At 44.2% G+C, this 15,725-nt stretch overlaps 1 protein-coding gene across 4 annotated transcripts; it reads left to right on the forward strand.

Moving 5' to 3' along the window:
• Positions 1-299: 299 nt before the first annotated feature.
• Positions 300-14,218, forward strand: LOC139420923 (ephrin-A1-like). 4 transcript variants are annotated; one of them, XR_011635571.1, is made up of 7 exons: positions 300-373; positions 500-602; positions 11,140-11,435; positions 11,595-11,660; positions 11,834-11,962; positions 12,058-13,515; positions 13,580-14,218. XR_011635571.1 is itself a non-coding variant. In XM_071171347.1 (6 exons), the coding sequence occupies exons 2-6, from the start codon at positions 505-507 to the stop codon at positions 12,177-12,179; spliced, it is 711 nt and encodes a 236-aa protein (XP_071027448.1). In that variant the 5' UTR covers positions 318-373; positions 500-504; the 3' UTR covers positions 12,180-14,218. The 4 variants fall into 4 exon arrangements, 2 of the variants coding, with proteins under 2 accessions (XP_071027448.1, XP_071027456.1); XR_011635570.1 differs by having other exon boundaries at positions 333-373; positions 503-602; XM_071171347.1 differs by having other exon boundaries at positions 318-373; positions 12,058-14,218.
• Positions 14,219-15,725: the final 1,507 nt, after the last annotated feature.

Consider the following 15,725-nt stretch of genomic DNA (forward strand, 5'->3'; position numbering starts at 1 on the left):
TGTTGTTGAATATGTGAGCCTATAATTAATCAGGGGGGGTCAGCAAGTTTTGCATGAATGACTAAAATTCTAAGAAAACACTTTTGGTCACAACAAAAGAAACACATATTTTGAGTGCGTCATGAATTCATTTCAGTGTCACAAAAATAGCGATAGGCCTATATATTTCTGTCCATGGCTTTGATCATATCATATAGATTGGATAAAGTGTTCATGGCGTCTCTAGTTGAATAGTCAGAGCAGCGGGGCGTTTTTCCCGCTGCTATTGGCTATACAACCGGGAGAGGCGTGGCTCCGTTAGACAAAACAGTCAACGCGCCTCGGTCTTAACCATACAAACCACCATAGAAGGAGGTCTCAACCCTACAGAAAAGTAGGACCTATAGACCAGCACCCTTATCATACATTTCTTTTGACAGTGTGCACATCCTGCACAGACTTATTCTGCAGTAACTGACAGTATTTGTTGGTGTTTCGTTTTGTTCTGGTCCTAAATCAGCAGCTATGGATTTGGTGTGGCTGGTGTGTCTGGCTGTGAGCTTCGGAACCTGGTTCGCCTCCGCAGAGAGACATAGCGTCTTCTGGAATAGCACAAACCCAAAGTAGGTGTTCTTAATCTCTTTCTCTCTGTGTGTGTGTTTTTACGCGCGCGCGTGTGTTGTGAGTATTTTGGTGTAGCACACATTAAAAGTGTGTGTGGTTTCTGTTTACGCGCACCTAGTGCTCAACTCACTTTGAGAATGATTATCTGACACTACACCAGGCCAGCTTAAATACACTTTCTGTCATGGGATAAATACTGTGTGTCTCATCCACTCAATGGATAGCCTACGCGCTGAATTTCCTCGGTTCTTTAACAGACATTCCGCCCCACTGGACACACACGGCCTGGTTGAATCAACGTCGATTGCACGTCATTTCAATGAAATGATGTTGAACCAATGTGGAATAGAAGTTGACATCTGGATTTTGGTATTGCTTTTATTTCTTCCACTTGTAGAAATGTAGGTGTAGGCTGTGTGCCTTGTTGTATTAGCTGTCTGCTTGCCCTTTTTAACTAGGCTATGGTAGGCCAATCGCGCAGCAGGGCATAAACAGAAAACAAGGGGAAGATGGACAGACAGAATCAACCATATATGTGATCTCGATACATAGACAGACTTCCTCACACAGCATAAAAATAAAGCCTGACATGAACCAACTCGACCTGAGTGTCTGAATACAGACTGTATGTCTGTGTTTCACTCTAGTGGTGCTGTTGACAGTCTGAGACTTCAGCTCTCCAAAGGGGGAGGGGGGGTGAGATGTCCCATGCTGATTGATTTGGGGTCAGAAATTGTAATGCTACCCTGCCACTCAGTGGGATCAATGGAGCTTGACAGCGTATGTGAGGCAGTGTGATTTATTGAGCTTTTAGCACAGACCTGAAGATGGTGAGAAAGAAGGATGGATTATTTTATAGAGAAAATGGACAAAGACTGAGGGGTCACGGTTTCAGCCGACTGGGTCAACGTTATTGTACCTTCTTATCGGCCTTTTTGTGTTACCTTAATTCGATTTGCACTTTGTCTCTGTAGCCTAATTCTCCTTAGGACAATGATGATGACAGAACACTAAATTAGATTTCCTATGAAATGGGAAAGACATTGGTTTTGTAATTGAATTAATGACGTGAGCACAGGAACATATTGTTGACGAGTCATACCATGTCATGCGTCGTGACGTAATGGGTTTTGTCGGTGTGAGTCAGTCGTGTACTTCACCTGTTCTGTACGCAGGTCTGACTTTACCTGGGTTTGTCGGTATGACAGCACTGAGACGGTGCCTCGAGCACAAGGAACACGGCTTCTGTTGATCAGGTGATATGAGGAAGAGAAGGACATCTGAACTAAACTCTTAGTCCATAATGAAAGAGGTTATAGAGGACAAATCACAGCTTCAGAGTTGTGGGTCAAGTGAGAATTGCTATGAATGCAGAAATAACGTGTGTGTGTGTTTTTAACTATACTTGTGAGGAACAGAATAGTAAACAAACAAACATTTGACCAACTGGGGACATTTTGTTGATCCCCACAAGATCAAATGTTATTTCTAGGATTAGGATATAGGGTTAGGAGCTAGGTTTAGGTTAAGGTTAGGATAGGGTATGGGTTGGGGGTTAACCTTGTCCCCACAAGTAAGCGCTGCGCAAGACTGTGTTCTTTAATCCAGCTCTGGACTACACTCCCACTCTAACTTGTGTTGCATAACATCATCATCATCAACAACAACAATCATCATGTATGCTAATCCTTTTCGTAGCAGACTAAAGATAGACTAACACATAACCAGACAGAGAAATATGTTCACACATCACATGTAGACACAAACAAGCATGTTCAGACACACACACACTCTCACATACACATTGACACAGTCTCACATGAACAAAAACAAACTACATGGAAACTCGCTGCGCCAGTTTTATGTGGGAGCATTGATGCACTCAGTGTCCACTGAAGACCGATAGACTCACACTGATAACTATTACTCATGATACAAGCTCTACTCACACATTCTCTACTGCATATGTCTCACACACACACACTTTTTTTCCCCAGAAGTCTTTATCTAAAGTCTCAGAAAATCTCCAATTGGAACTCGGTGAATGTGGTTTTCAGAAGGAGAATAATCAGTGTTAAAAATGAAGACTTAATCCTAGTCTGGCCCGTACCCACCTGCTACTGTTACCACACGTTTACTGTATAATCGCTCGTCCTTCTCTTTAATCCCTCGTTCTCAGAGTTTCCCTCTTTCTCAACTTTCTCTTTCTCTCTGGGCAGTTCTCAGTCTTCTTTCAGCCTGAAAGCCCAATCTGGTCCCTCAACTTTCGTCCCACTTTACACTGTCTCAACCACCTGATTCACTCCCATGTGATCAATCTGTCAGTCAGACTGACAGCCAGTGAATCACTGAGTCTAATTGATTCTAATTGATTCCTGGCTGATTGATCTAAGGCGATCAGGTGTAAACTGATGTTTACTGACTGACTGACTTCAGATGTTAACACACAGATCGCTCAGTGTGTGTGTACAGTTGTCAGTCTCTGACTTGACTGGTGTAGAAACTGGTTTTACGCAGTGTGTGTGAGAGAGAGAGAGAGACTGGGCTTGTTTCGACCTGATCCAACAGCTTAATCATTAGTTCTGGCGCAATGCCTTGTTACTGGAAGTGTTTTTTTTTGTTTTTGACTGAGGGTGAGTGTGTAGTGTTGCCTGAACTCCAATGTCAGAGAAAGGGAGGGGCCCTGCATGTAGGCGATATTACGGAGCACTGGTAAATCAGTGACCCACACGCATACATGCTCGCGCGCACACACTCTCTCTCTCGGCAGGAGGGAGGAGTTGGGTGTTAATATTAGTAGCAGCCAGCATTCCACACTTCCCCTGTTACTATACTCAACTCTGTCAGCTGTGTTCGACCCCCCCCCCCCCCCTTCCTTCCTTCTCTCCCTCCCTCTGTACCTGTCTGTTCCTCTCTCCAGCTCCACTCCCTCTTCTCCACACCAGCTGCGTCTTCTCCAGCTTGTTATTGCCTGACCACCTCTATCTCACTCTCTCTGTTTCCATGAGTTCATCTCTACCACATATTCAAGTATTCATCTTCTCCTCTCCTATATAGCTATACATTTCCTCTGTCTTTTGTCTTTCTCTCTCGTGTTGTTGAGGTGTTGGGCTTGTCTGAACAGATATGTCCTAGAGGAAGAGGTTTAGGGTTGTGGTGGCTTGTGGCTGGTGGGGGAAGAGGGTGGTGTGGTTGTAAAGTTAAATGTGTGATTTTCTTCTCTGTTGTAAAGCTCTTCTTTCCTCTGGCTATATTCCCCCTCTCTGTATTCTGAAACCCTCCCCTCTCTCTATTCTGAAACCCTCCCCTCTCGCTATTCTGAAACCCTCCCCTCTCTCTATTCTGAAACCCTCCCCTCTTGCTATTCTGAAACCCTCCCCTCTTGCTATTCTGAAACCCTCCCCTCTTCGCTATTCTGAAACCCTCCCCTCTTCGCTATTCTGAAACCCTCCCCTCTTCGCTATTCTGAAACCCTCCCCTCTTCGCTATTCTGAAACCCTCCCCTCTTCGCTATTCTGAAACCCTCCCCTCTTCGCTATTCTGAAACCCTCCCCTCTTCGCTATTCTGAAACCCTCCCCTCTCGCTATTCTGAAACCCTCCCCTCTCGCTATTCTGAAACCCTCCCCTCTCGCTATTCTGAAATCAACCTTTCAATTCAAGGGGCTTTATTGGCATGGGAAACATATGTTAACATTTGCCAAAGCAAGTCTCTCTCTCTCTCTCCCTCCCACCTCATCTGTCGCTCTGGGTCTCTAATCCTACAGCAGAATGAGGGGGAAATACACGCGCACACAGATTACAGACAATCTGAGCTGTAATCTGACTAGCTGACCCATAGACATGAAAATCGTTATCGTCATTCTGCTGCTTTTTATATTTAGAATAGATTATATCCCTGTTATCTCTCTGGCGTAACGTGTGTGTGTGTGTTAGTAAATCTGAAGCTCCTTAAATATGTAGAGGAACATATCCTACATAGAACAATCAGTTAAAGGAGCCAATAGGGTAGGTAGCTCCAGTCAGTGAGCTACACAGTGTATAGTTCTGTCCATTCAATCACATCTAGGCATATAGCTTGTTTCCTGCTGACATAACAGCTGTCTTACCTAACACTCTCACACACACATTGTCATGGATGTAACATAAAACAACGTTTTGCCTTGTTTAAAATAAAAAATATACTTTAATTAGCGCCCCCTGGGCCCCCTTCCATCTCAGCTCTTCCTCTTGCCTCCTTATCTATGGTACAGGGTCCAGACTTCCTCTCTCTCTCTGTCAGTCCCTCTCTTTCTCACACACCCTGCTCTGTTTTCCTGAGTAGTTTTCCACACAGATCACAGCAGCTTGCTGTGTCTCCCCACTGTTACTGTTTGACTCAATTCTACAGGACTGAGGACTGCTTTATACTCACGTTATCACATTGTGTGTGTAGGGTCATATTTGTGTGACCAGTATCATCTCATGTAGCGTTTCAGAGATGGCTCTCTGTCGCCCCCTAAGGGCCACTTCCAGTCTCAGCTCAGGACTGACTTCCTTCCTTCCTTCTCTGTTTGAAGCAGCCAGGATATTTCCAACAATAATTTTTGCAATTCATGACATTCACTTTGATTGAATGAAAATAGTTTTGACCCCAACCGTGTTATTCTGTATAATCCAGATTGAACCAGGGTTAGTTGGAATATAATCGCCCTGGTTGAGAGACCTGTGAGTCTAGTTCTCCTCATTGACCCAAACCAAGCTGCATATCTAGCAACCTGCCAACATGTAGCCTTTTTCTATTCATCTGGAAGAGAGAGTTGGGAACAGAAAGCAGGGGATGGGTAAAAGAGAGGAAGGGATTTGTGTTGAGAAATTAGGCTGTCATGAAGAGCTCTGATATTATGTTACCTTTTTAAGAGCAAGGGAAGAATGGAGGAGGGATGAACGGAGGGAGAGGGATGGGTTAATTTAGAGCGCATAAAGGTGAGACAGACAGACGGAGGGAGGAGAGATGGGACATGGATGAATGGCTGGCTGGCTGGAGGGAGGGGAGAAAAGGTTGTGTTGACATTTTTAAGGTTCAAACCCTGCAATTCCTTATAAAGAATCACACATACAATGAATAGGTGGTGGTAGTACTAATTGGAGTCTGGATGTGATAATGGGGGTTGGGACAGAATGATTAGACTCCTGTTATTCTGACCTGTTGGGGCATGACAGACAGAAGAATGTCCTCTTTGGAACTCTTGGGAGAGAATGTGGGAGATTAGAGAGAGATTAGAGTGTTCTAGAGGTTCTACTAGGGGAGTTGGTGTATAATACTGTATTTGTAGATACAACTCAAACCCAGATTACAACTGACAGGCCTATATCCTCTTGAGTTGAGGTGTGAATGTGGGATACCACAGTGAATTAATAGGGCCATTTATACGCCTGTGTGTGCAGATTTATAGTTGTATGGTGTGAGAGCATTCTATTCCACAGACTCTCACAAACCCCAGAAGCCCTGTCATGACATTTCTCGTGTGTGTGTGTGTTGCTGACTACTTGTGGAGAATATGGTGGGTGTTGTTAACAGTGCTGACTTTCCTTCAGGCCTGCTGTGTGTGTGTGTGTGTGACTAGATTCTCCCTTGCTGAGTCAGTGGGAGTGTGTATGAGGATTCTGACTCTGAACTCTAACCCCTGTGACCTGCCTGACAGTTTGTAACATTCCCCAAAGAATGAGAGCAGGGGGAGAAAGGAGAGCATTTTTGTTGTGGGTTTTTATATGGAAAACACAGGAGGGATGGTAGGGAGAGAATAGAGATGGGCCTATAAGTAGGGAAGAGAGGGATGGGATGTGAATCTAGAGGGGAGAGATGTGATAACAGCAAGAGATGAGGAGAGGACTTCAAAGCTGTTGATCTTAATGAGGTGTTAAACAACTCACCCAAATCACCCTACTGTCATAACCACCTACCACACTCACACACATCTGTGACGCAGTAGCAGCTCTGAGAACTGTTCAGAGGATAGGTGAAGGGAGACTACCTTCCACCCTGGCAGTTTACACACACCTCAGTGAGACATACACACACACACCTACCTCATTGAGACAGACAGACACACAGGCTCTGGTCTGCACTGATAAACAGATGTGCTCAAGTGCCTGGGGTGTGAGGCGGCCTGAATCCTGGTATTCAGAGAACCTTTCTTCCTCTCACCCCCTGCCTCTCACACACGCGTAGCTATCACATTAACGCAACTCTCACTCTCCCTCTCCTTCGTCCTTCTACTCTGACTGACAGTTCACAGGAAAGACGAGAGAAAGACGATACTGTTCAGAGGGAGGGAGGAAGGGGTGCTTGTGTTCCAGTTGTGAGTCTGGCCCTGTGTCAACTGGCTTCAATCAGCTGGACTTCTCCCAGATACCTAGGCTGAGATTACACACACACACACACACAACCCCTCCCATTGATAAGTACGGCCGTCAACGTTACTGTAAATCTAGCTTCATCATGATTATTGTACAGAGTAAATTATGGGCAACATGGACCACGTGCAAAATGCTGAGAGCCATAGTAGCTTCAACACACCTCACCTTATCACATCTACATCAGCCTCTACTAGTGTGCAGAGGACACTGAGAACAGCCTTGGGGCTAGAGGGGGTGAAGGATGGGGGGCAGACTGGAGTCTAGTCAGCTCCAGGGTTTATGTCTTTGGGGGGAGGAGTAATTACACCCTATTCAGAACCCCTCCTCCCTTTGTGGGCAACAGCTTGGCCCCAGACCCCAGATAGCTTTTAATTAACTAGGCTTCAGAAGAGCGACAAAGGGAGATCTGAAAGTGTGATTGTTTGTAGTGACTGAGATTAGCAACAGAATATGTGTTTTGACAGCTTTAGACAGGAACATGTTTTTAAGGAGAAGCTGTGATTAGTGTGGTAATCAGGTGGATTCCATTCAGTTAGGAGTCTCTTTACTCTACTGTAGCAGTGCAGTTCTCTCGTGCCGTTCGTCTCAACCCTGTCATTACCAGTCTGAGTCAAAGAAATAAGAAAGGAACACAGATTTGTTTGTCAATTAAGCGCTTGAACCGCAGACCGGTGTGTGTGCATGCGAAGGCTAAGCCAAAGATATCATCCTGTTTTGAAGTGGTGTGAGAAAGAGGCTAATCTAGCTATTAGCCCTGGCTAATGAGCCTAGGTACGGGCTCTGCTAACAATACATGTTGTAACAGGCAGGTTACTGTCTCTCTCTCTGTCACACACACACACACACACACGGTGGCAGGGAGATTAAAGGGGGTTAGAGACCCACATGGAGCCAGTGTGTCTGTCACTTAAGAAGGACAACAACAACAATAGAGAAAGGAGGGATGAAAGGAGGGAGGCAGGATACCAGATACCTCCTGTTCCAGACAGATGTTTGGACACACACTAACACAACATAAACATGTATGAACTGGGTTCTTTATACTGTCTCTCTCACACACAAAGCTAGTGTATACATTACTATGAGCCCTTCCTCCCTAATTAAAGTGATGCAGATGTTCTCTCTCTCGTGGCACAGAACAGAGCCACACACCCAGAGTATGTGGCAGGGTGTTTGTGCTGTGGCCTGTGTGGATGTCTGTTCAGCCCAGGGCTGGGAACCAATGAGACTCTGACGTGCATATTCTACTGATTACATCCTCAGGGATAACAAGCTCTTACCCACAAACTCAACCTCTCTTCCAGAAAAGTGTGTGTGTGTGTGTGTACCCTGCCAGCACCACTGACTCCACTCGGCAACACAACTCATAGTCCCTGTGTGAGCTGAATCCTAATAGGCCTGGAGGACAGCTGGAAATCACTGTTTTAATTTGATACCCAGATACAGCACTTTGTTTCTTTCATCTCTCTAACTTTCCTTCCTACCAGAAATATACGTTCCACTGCTCTACCCAATGTTCTAGGGTTTATTTCATGAGGTGTGTGTGTGTGTTAGACATTTGTGTCCTTTCACGTGTATACCTCAGTAGATTGGAGGGGTTGACTGGAGGGAGGGAGGGAGGGTGAAACAACCACCACCACAACGGTTTAAAATCTGGAACTGAGATGGAGGGAAAGCTTAGTCATAAAGTTAAGGGAGGGTGAAAAGGAACAGAAAGAGAGACTGTCTCCACCTCCCTCAATATTTATGTTTCATGGAGGGAGGAAGAAAGAAGTAGGAAGAGACAGAATCAGGGGTGAAGAATCACTAGAGGAGTAAAAACAGTCACACCCACTGACACTCCAACAGGTGCAGAGGGAAAGAAAGATGATAACTAACCCACTCAAATGACTTGTGTAGGAAGGGAGAGAGATTAAATGACTTGTGTAGGAAGGGAGAGAGATTAAATGACTTGTGTAGGAAGGGAGAGAGATTAAATGACTTGTGTAGGAAGGGACTTGTGTAGAGATTAAATGACTTGTGTAGGAAGGGAGAGAGATTAAATGACTTGTGTAGGAAGGGAGAGAGATTAAATGACTTGTGTAGGAAGGGAGAGAGATTAAATGACTTGTGTAGGAAGGGAGAGAGATTAAATGACTTGTGTAGGAAGGGAGAGAGATTAAATGACTTGTGTAGAAAGGGAGAGAGATTAAATGACTTGTGTAGGAAGGGAGAGAGATTAAACGACTTGTGTAGGAAGGGAGAGAGATTAAACGACTTGTGTAGGAAGGGAGAGAGATTAAATGACTTGTGTAGGAAGGGAGAGAGATTAAATGACTTGTGTAGGAAGGGAGAGAGATTAAATGACTTGTGTAGGAAGGGAGAGAGATTAAACGACTTGTGCAGGAAGGGAGAGAGATTAAATGACTTGTGTAGGAAGGGAGAGAGATTAAATGACTTGTGTAGGAAGGGAGAGAGATTAAATGACTTGTGTAGGAAGGGAGAGAGAGATTAAATGACTTGTGTAGGAAGGGAGAGAGAGATTAAATGACCTGTGTAGGAAGGGAGAGAGAGATTAAATGACTTGTGTAGGAAGGGAGAGAGAGATTAAATGACTTGTGTAGGAAGGGAGAGAGAGATTAAATGACTTGTGTAGGAAGGGAGAGAGAGATTAAATTACTTGTGTAGGAAGGGAGAGAGAGATTAAATGACTTGTGTAGGAAGGGAGAGAGAGATTAAATGACTTGTGTAGGAAGGGAGAGAGATTAAATGACTTGTGTAGGAAGGGAGAGAGATTAAATGACTTGTGTAGGAAGGGAGAGAGATTAAATGACTTGTGTAGGAAGGGAGAGAGATTAAACGACTTGTGCAGGAAGGGAGAGAGATTAAACAACTTGTGCAGGAAGGGAGAGAGATTAAACGATTTGTGTAGGAAGGGAGAGAGATTAAATGACTTGTGTAGGAAGGGAGAGAGATTAAATGACTTGTGTAGGAAGGGAGAGAGAGATTAAATGACTTGTGTAGGAAGGGAGAGAGATTAAATGACTTGTGTAGGAAGGGAGAGAGATTAAATGACTTGTGTAGGAAGGGAGAGAGAGATGAAATGACTTGTGTAGGAAGGGAGAGAGAGATTAAATGACTTGTGTAGGAAGGGAGAGAGATTAAATGACTTGTGCAGACAGCGCATATATATGACAGACAGAGAGACCCAAGGAGATACTGCCACTCAGAATCTTGTCTCCATGGACACAGCTGGTCAGTGAAACTCTACTCTTAAAACAACATGAGTGGAACGCTCCAGAAACCAGATGAGAGGGAGAGCGTTAAAGAGGGATAGGCAGAAAGAGTGTAGTGGTGTGTTCTTGTCTAAATAAAGACATTAAACAAGTTCAGCCATAAACAAGTTCAGCCAGTGACTCCTGATTGGCTACTCACTAATTCTCATTGTCTGGGTGACAGGTCTACACTAGGACTCACGCAATCTCACACACATGCTGCAGGTGCAAATAAACACACACACACACACACACACTGTCTGTTTGGGCTGAGTCTTATTAACAGCTTTTTGTGTTTATGATTGTCCGTGAGTGTTTATTATGAGAGTGTGTTTATTATTGTCTGTGAGTGTTTATTATGAGTGTGTGTTTATGATTGTCTGTGAGTGTTTATTATGAGTGTGTTTATGATTGTCTGTGAGTGTTTATTATGAGTGTGTTTATGATTGTCTGTGAGTGTTTATTATGAGTGTGTTTATGATTGTCTGTGAGTGTTTATTATGAGAGTGTGTTTATTATTGTCTGTGAGTGTTTATTATGAGAGTGTGTTTATTATTGTCTGTGAGTGTTTATTATGAGAGTGTGTTTATGATTGTCTGTGAGTGTTTATTATGAGAGTGTGTTTATGATTGTCTGTGAGTGTTTTATTATGAGAGTGTGTGTTTGTGTAAGTTGGTTCTTCCATGCGTGTTTGTTCATGTGAGAGGAACAGCCCACGCAAACATGGGCTCAACTCTGTCATCTGGCTGGGAATGGGCCGTGATGATGTTTCATAATGTTATGTTTGTTCCTTCAGTCAGTCAGAGACGACTACTAGATGTAAGGTAATCTAAAGATAATTGCCAGCCATGTCACTAACCACTTTTCTCTTCTCTCGCTCCCTAGTTTCCTATGGGATGAGTACACAGTGGAGGTGAAAATCAACGACTACCTGGACATCATCTGTCCTCACTACACGCGCGGGGAGCTGCCATCCCAGGAGGCTGAGCGGTACGTGCTGTACATGGTAGAGAAGGAGGACTATGAGGTGTGTAAGCCCCACTCCTTCGACCAGCTGCGTTGGGAATGTTCCCGGCCCTTCGCTGCCCACGCCCCCGAGAGGTTCTCCGAGAAGTTCCAGCGCTTCACCCCCTTCACCCTGGGCAAGGAATTCAGACAGGGAGAGAGCTACTACTATATCTGTAAGTATATCAATACTGTAGTAGTACTACACATTAACTAATACCACTACTATCTATGTGCAGTACTTCTGAATGAATACTACCACTTAACTGTACAAAAGACTACTCTAACACAATGCTTGGGTATTTGTACTAAACCTCCCTCTTCTCCCTCTTCAGCCAAGCCGCTGCATCACCACGGCCAGGAGTGTCTGAGACTGAAGGTGGATGTGGTTGGACCTCATGGTGAGCTCCATTCCCCTGTCTCCGTCAACATGCTAGCATTAGCCTCTGTTAGCTTTAGCCTTTAGAGGGGTTTCCTACGGTAGCATTAGCATCAATGGCTAGGCTTAGTGTTCCCCATATTCAGTGGTGTTCATACAATCAAGTTCTTACCAATGATTTCTTGTCTTCTACAGGTTCTGGGAAGGCCAAGGCTGACAAAGGCAAGGATGGAGCGATGGAGGAAGCGATGGATGGAGGAAAGGGAAAGATGGGGGGAGGAGGAGGAGGAGGAGTGCACAACCCCTCCAACAGGCTTCCAGCCGGTAAGTCTCCCTTCTGTCCATCCAGTGAGACAGTCAGATGTACAGTAGAATTGTTCCACTTGTTTCTGATAATAACATGTTCTCTCTCTCTCCAGATGACCCTACTGTGTTGGAGCCTAAGGTTCAGAAGAGTGTGGGTAGTTCAGGTGTTCAGCTGGTCTCCCTGTCGGTCTTCTTCACCCTGTTCCCCGTCCTACTATCCCTGTTACTATATTGACTGAGTTAAAGACCTAGCTACAGAGACACTGTCAACCCAATGCTGGACATTGGCACAGAGAAGATTTTTTTATTGATATTTTTATATTTGCAACTGGACTGAGCTGCTGTGTGTGTGTGTGTGTGTGTGTGTGTGTGTGTGTGTGTGATTGGAACGTGGATCGTTCCAGAGACGATGATCTTCAAGAGTATTTTCTGAAGGATGGTTTTTCTACATGTTTTTGTAAATGAGAGGATGGATGCTATTCCCCCTTTTTTCTCCTTTTCACTCCATTTGATCTGTATGGACACTTGGAAACCCCACTGACTCTGGAACAGATCTAACTGGAAACGTGATGTACTAATCATTATTAGAAAACTGACAAAGGGATAACTGTTTTCATGATTACCCTGAATTGAAGTTTAACAGTGATATACACTGGGTATAAAAAAACATGATCAATACCGTCCTAATATTGAGTTGCACCCCCTTTTGCCCTCAGAAAAGCCTCAATTCGTCAGGGCCTGGACTCTACAAGGTGTCGAATGCATTCCACAGGGATGCTGGTCCATGTTGACTCCAATTCTTCCCACAGTTGTCAAGTTGGCTGGATGGCCTTTGGGTGGTGAAAGATTATTGATATACACAGGAAACTGTTGAGGGTGAATAACCCAGGAGTGTTCGTTCTTGACACTCAAACCAGTGTGCCTTGTACCTACTACCATACCCCATTCAAAGGCACTTCAATCTTTTGTCTTGCCCATTCACCCTCTGAATGGCACACATAAACAATCCATGTCTCAATTGTCTCAAGGCTTAAAAATCCTTCGTTAACCTGTATCCTCCCCTTCATCTACACTGATTGAAGTGGATTTAGCAAGTGACATCATAGTCTGACATGGAAAGAGCAGGTGCTCCTAATGTTTTGTACACTCAGTGTATAATGTGGGTACATATGGTTCAATCTGAAATAGTTTGAGCCAAAGCCTACAGTAGTCCTCTGAAACAGCCTCATGTTTCCTCCTCTACATGTAGAGACTTGCTGTATATAGATGTATATGTATTAACTGACCCTCCTCTAAGCACGGTTCATGTCTTGTTTAGTGTAGTAGATACTCAGGTCAATGGGGATGTTTCTTCTTGACATGTCACTAAAATCAAACTACAGTGTATTTGTCACATCCACAGGATACAGCAGGTGTGAGCAGTACAGTAAAATGTTTACTTGCAAGCTCTTCCTCAACAATGCAGTATTCAATTATAATTCACTGTACAAAACCCAATGATGTGACAGATGCATACTCTAAAGCACAGATTATCACACACTAGAACAAAACACACATTCTATGTTGTAGATATACACCGATATCTACATAACCAGATCCTCTGTCATTGAGATGGTACAACAGCTTCTTGTGAACAAATTGGGATTGTTTTAGTCATTGCTGGTTTGCTTTTGTATGTCTTTATGGTTTAGTGTTGAACAGATGTGTGTGTATAGGAACGAGATGGAGGGAATGGGAGTTGAAGGGAAGGAGGAGAGAAAAGCGCTAATGACAGGATTCTGAGTGGGTGTTATGATGGCTGGGAGCTGTGCTTCCTTCCTTTACTGATGGTCATTCATCGCATACTCTGATATACTGTAAACAACGTCACACAAACAACATAACCGGTACACTGGACATTATGGTGTGTGTACCGCACAGTAGGTTGGTGGCACCCTAATTGGGGAGAACTGACTCGTGGTAATGACTGGAGTGGAATCGGTGGAATGGTATCTCATACATAAACACATGGATGCCAGGTGTTTGATTCCAGGTGTTTGATTCCATTCGCTCCATTCCGGACATTATTATGAGCCGTCCTCCCCGCAGCAGCCTCCTGTGGTTTACAGGTGTTACACAAAATGCAAAGGAAATCCCTGCATACAGACACTGTATTGTAATTTGTTTTTGTAAATATTTGTATGGAAAATTTGTACATAGGAAAAATATAGAAATAACAGCATTTGTTTAAAATGTGAAAACTTTAATGTAATTAAAAAACAGTGATATAATAAATCTGACTTGAGTGCTTTCAATTCTCACATTTTATAGCCAAAGGTAAAGACATTGATGGTCACACTTTCAAAGTTGTTACTTTTGACACAATTCACAGCTGGACTTTAAATCTTTCACTGCAACATTCTGACATTTGTTTTGATGGTTGACAAAGGTGACTCTCCAAGCCCCTCCCTCTGCCCTCTGAAGAAATCTCATCCTTTCGCCAACTCCCCTCATGTCTTTCCTGTGCTCTTCTCTCTTTCCCGCGATTTTGGCATTTCTGTCTTTCACCCTGGGCTGGTTTTCTCTGGCCATAACATCACAGCCCTCTGGCCGAATGTCAGTGTGGAGAGGGATGAGAGGGCTACTATTTGGCCCTAAACAGAGTGTACACAGTGGCAGAATACCTGACTGACTGACCCAGACTTAAGGAAAGCCTTGTGTGGAGGGACATATATATATATATATATATATATATATATATATATATACAGTGAGGGATAAAAGTATTTGATCCCCTGCTGATTTTGTACATTTGCCCACTGTCAAAGAAATGATCTGTCTATAATTTTAATGGTAGGTTTATTAGAACAGTGAGAGACCGAATAACAACAAAATCCAGAAAAACGCATGTCAAAAATGTTATAAATTGATTTGCATTTGAATGAGGGAAATAAGTATTTGACCCCTCTGCAAAACATGACTTAGTACTTGGTGGCAAAAACCTTGTTGGCAATCACAGAGGTCAGACGTTTCTTGTAGTTGGCCACCAGGTTTGCACACATCTCAGGAGGGATTTTGTCCCACTCCTCTTTGCAGATCTTCTCCAACTCCTTAAGGTTTCGAGGCTGACGTTTGGCAACTCGAACCTTCAGCTCCCTCCACAGATTTTCTATGGGATTAAAGTCTGGAGACTGGCAAGGCCACTTCGGGACCTTAATGTGCTTCTTCTTGAGCCACTCCTTTGTTGCCTTGGCCGTGTGTTTTGGGTCGTTGTCATACTGGAATACCCATCCACGACCCGTTTTCAATGCCCTGGCTGAGGGAAGGAGGTTCTCACCCAAGATTTGACGGTACATGGCCCTGTCCATCGTCCCTTTGATGTGAAGTTGTCCTGTCCCCTTAGCAGAAAAACACCCCCAAAGCATAATGTTTCAACCTCCATGGTTGACGGTGGGGATGGTGTTCTTGGGGTCATAGGCAGCATTCCTCCTCCTCCAAACACGGTGAGTTGAGTTGATGCCAAAGAGCTCCATTTCGGTCTCATCTGACCACAACACTTTCCCCCAGTTGTCCTCTGAATCATTCAGATGTTCATTGGCAAACTTCAGACGGGCATGTATATGTACTTTCTTGAGCAGGGGACCTTGCGGGCGCTGCAGAATTTCAGTCCTTCACGGCGTAGTGTGTTACCAATTGTTTTCTTGGTGACTATGGTCCCAGCTGCCTTGAGATCATTGACAAGATCCTCCCGTGTAGTTCTGGGCTGATTCATCACCGTTCTCATGATCATTGCAACTCCACG

The sequence above is a fragment of the Oncorhynchus clarkii genome, chromosome 2, assembly GCF_045791955.1.
Source record: "Oncorhynchus clarkii lewisi isolate Uvic-CL-2024 chromosome 2, UVic_Ocla_1.0, whole genome shotgun sequence".
Taxonomy (NCBI): Eukaryota; Metazoa; Chordata; class Actinopteri; order Salmoniformes; family Salmonidae; genus Oncorhynchus; species Oncorhynchus clarkii.

What these genes read in the sequence shown, in the direction of transcription:
- LOC139420923 (XM_071171347.1), top strand. Translation starts at nt 505, where the DNA reads ATGGATTTGGTGTGGCTGGTGTGTCTGGCTGTGAGCTTCGGAACCTGG. An exon ending in AGAGAGCTACTACTATATCT is followed by an intron (nt 11,436 to 11,594) that starts GTAAGTATATCA and finishes CTCCCTCTTCAG; the next exon opens with CCAAGCCGCTGCATCACCAC. An exon ending in GGATGTGGTTGGACCTCATG is followed by an intron (nt 11,661 to 11,833) that starts GTGAGCTCCATT and finishes TGTCTTCTACAG; the next exon opens with GTTCTGGGAAGGCCAAGGCT.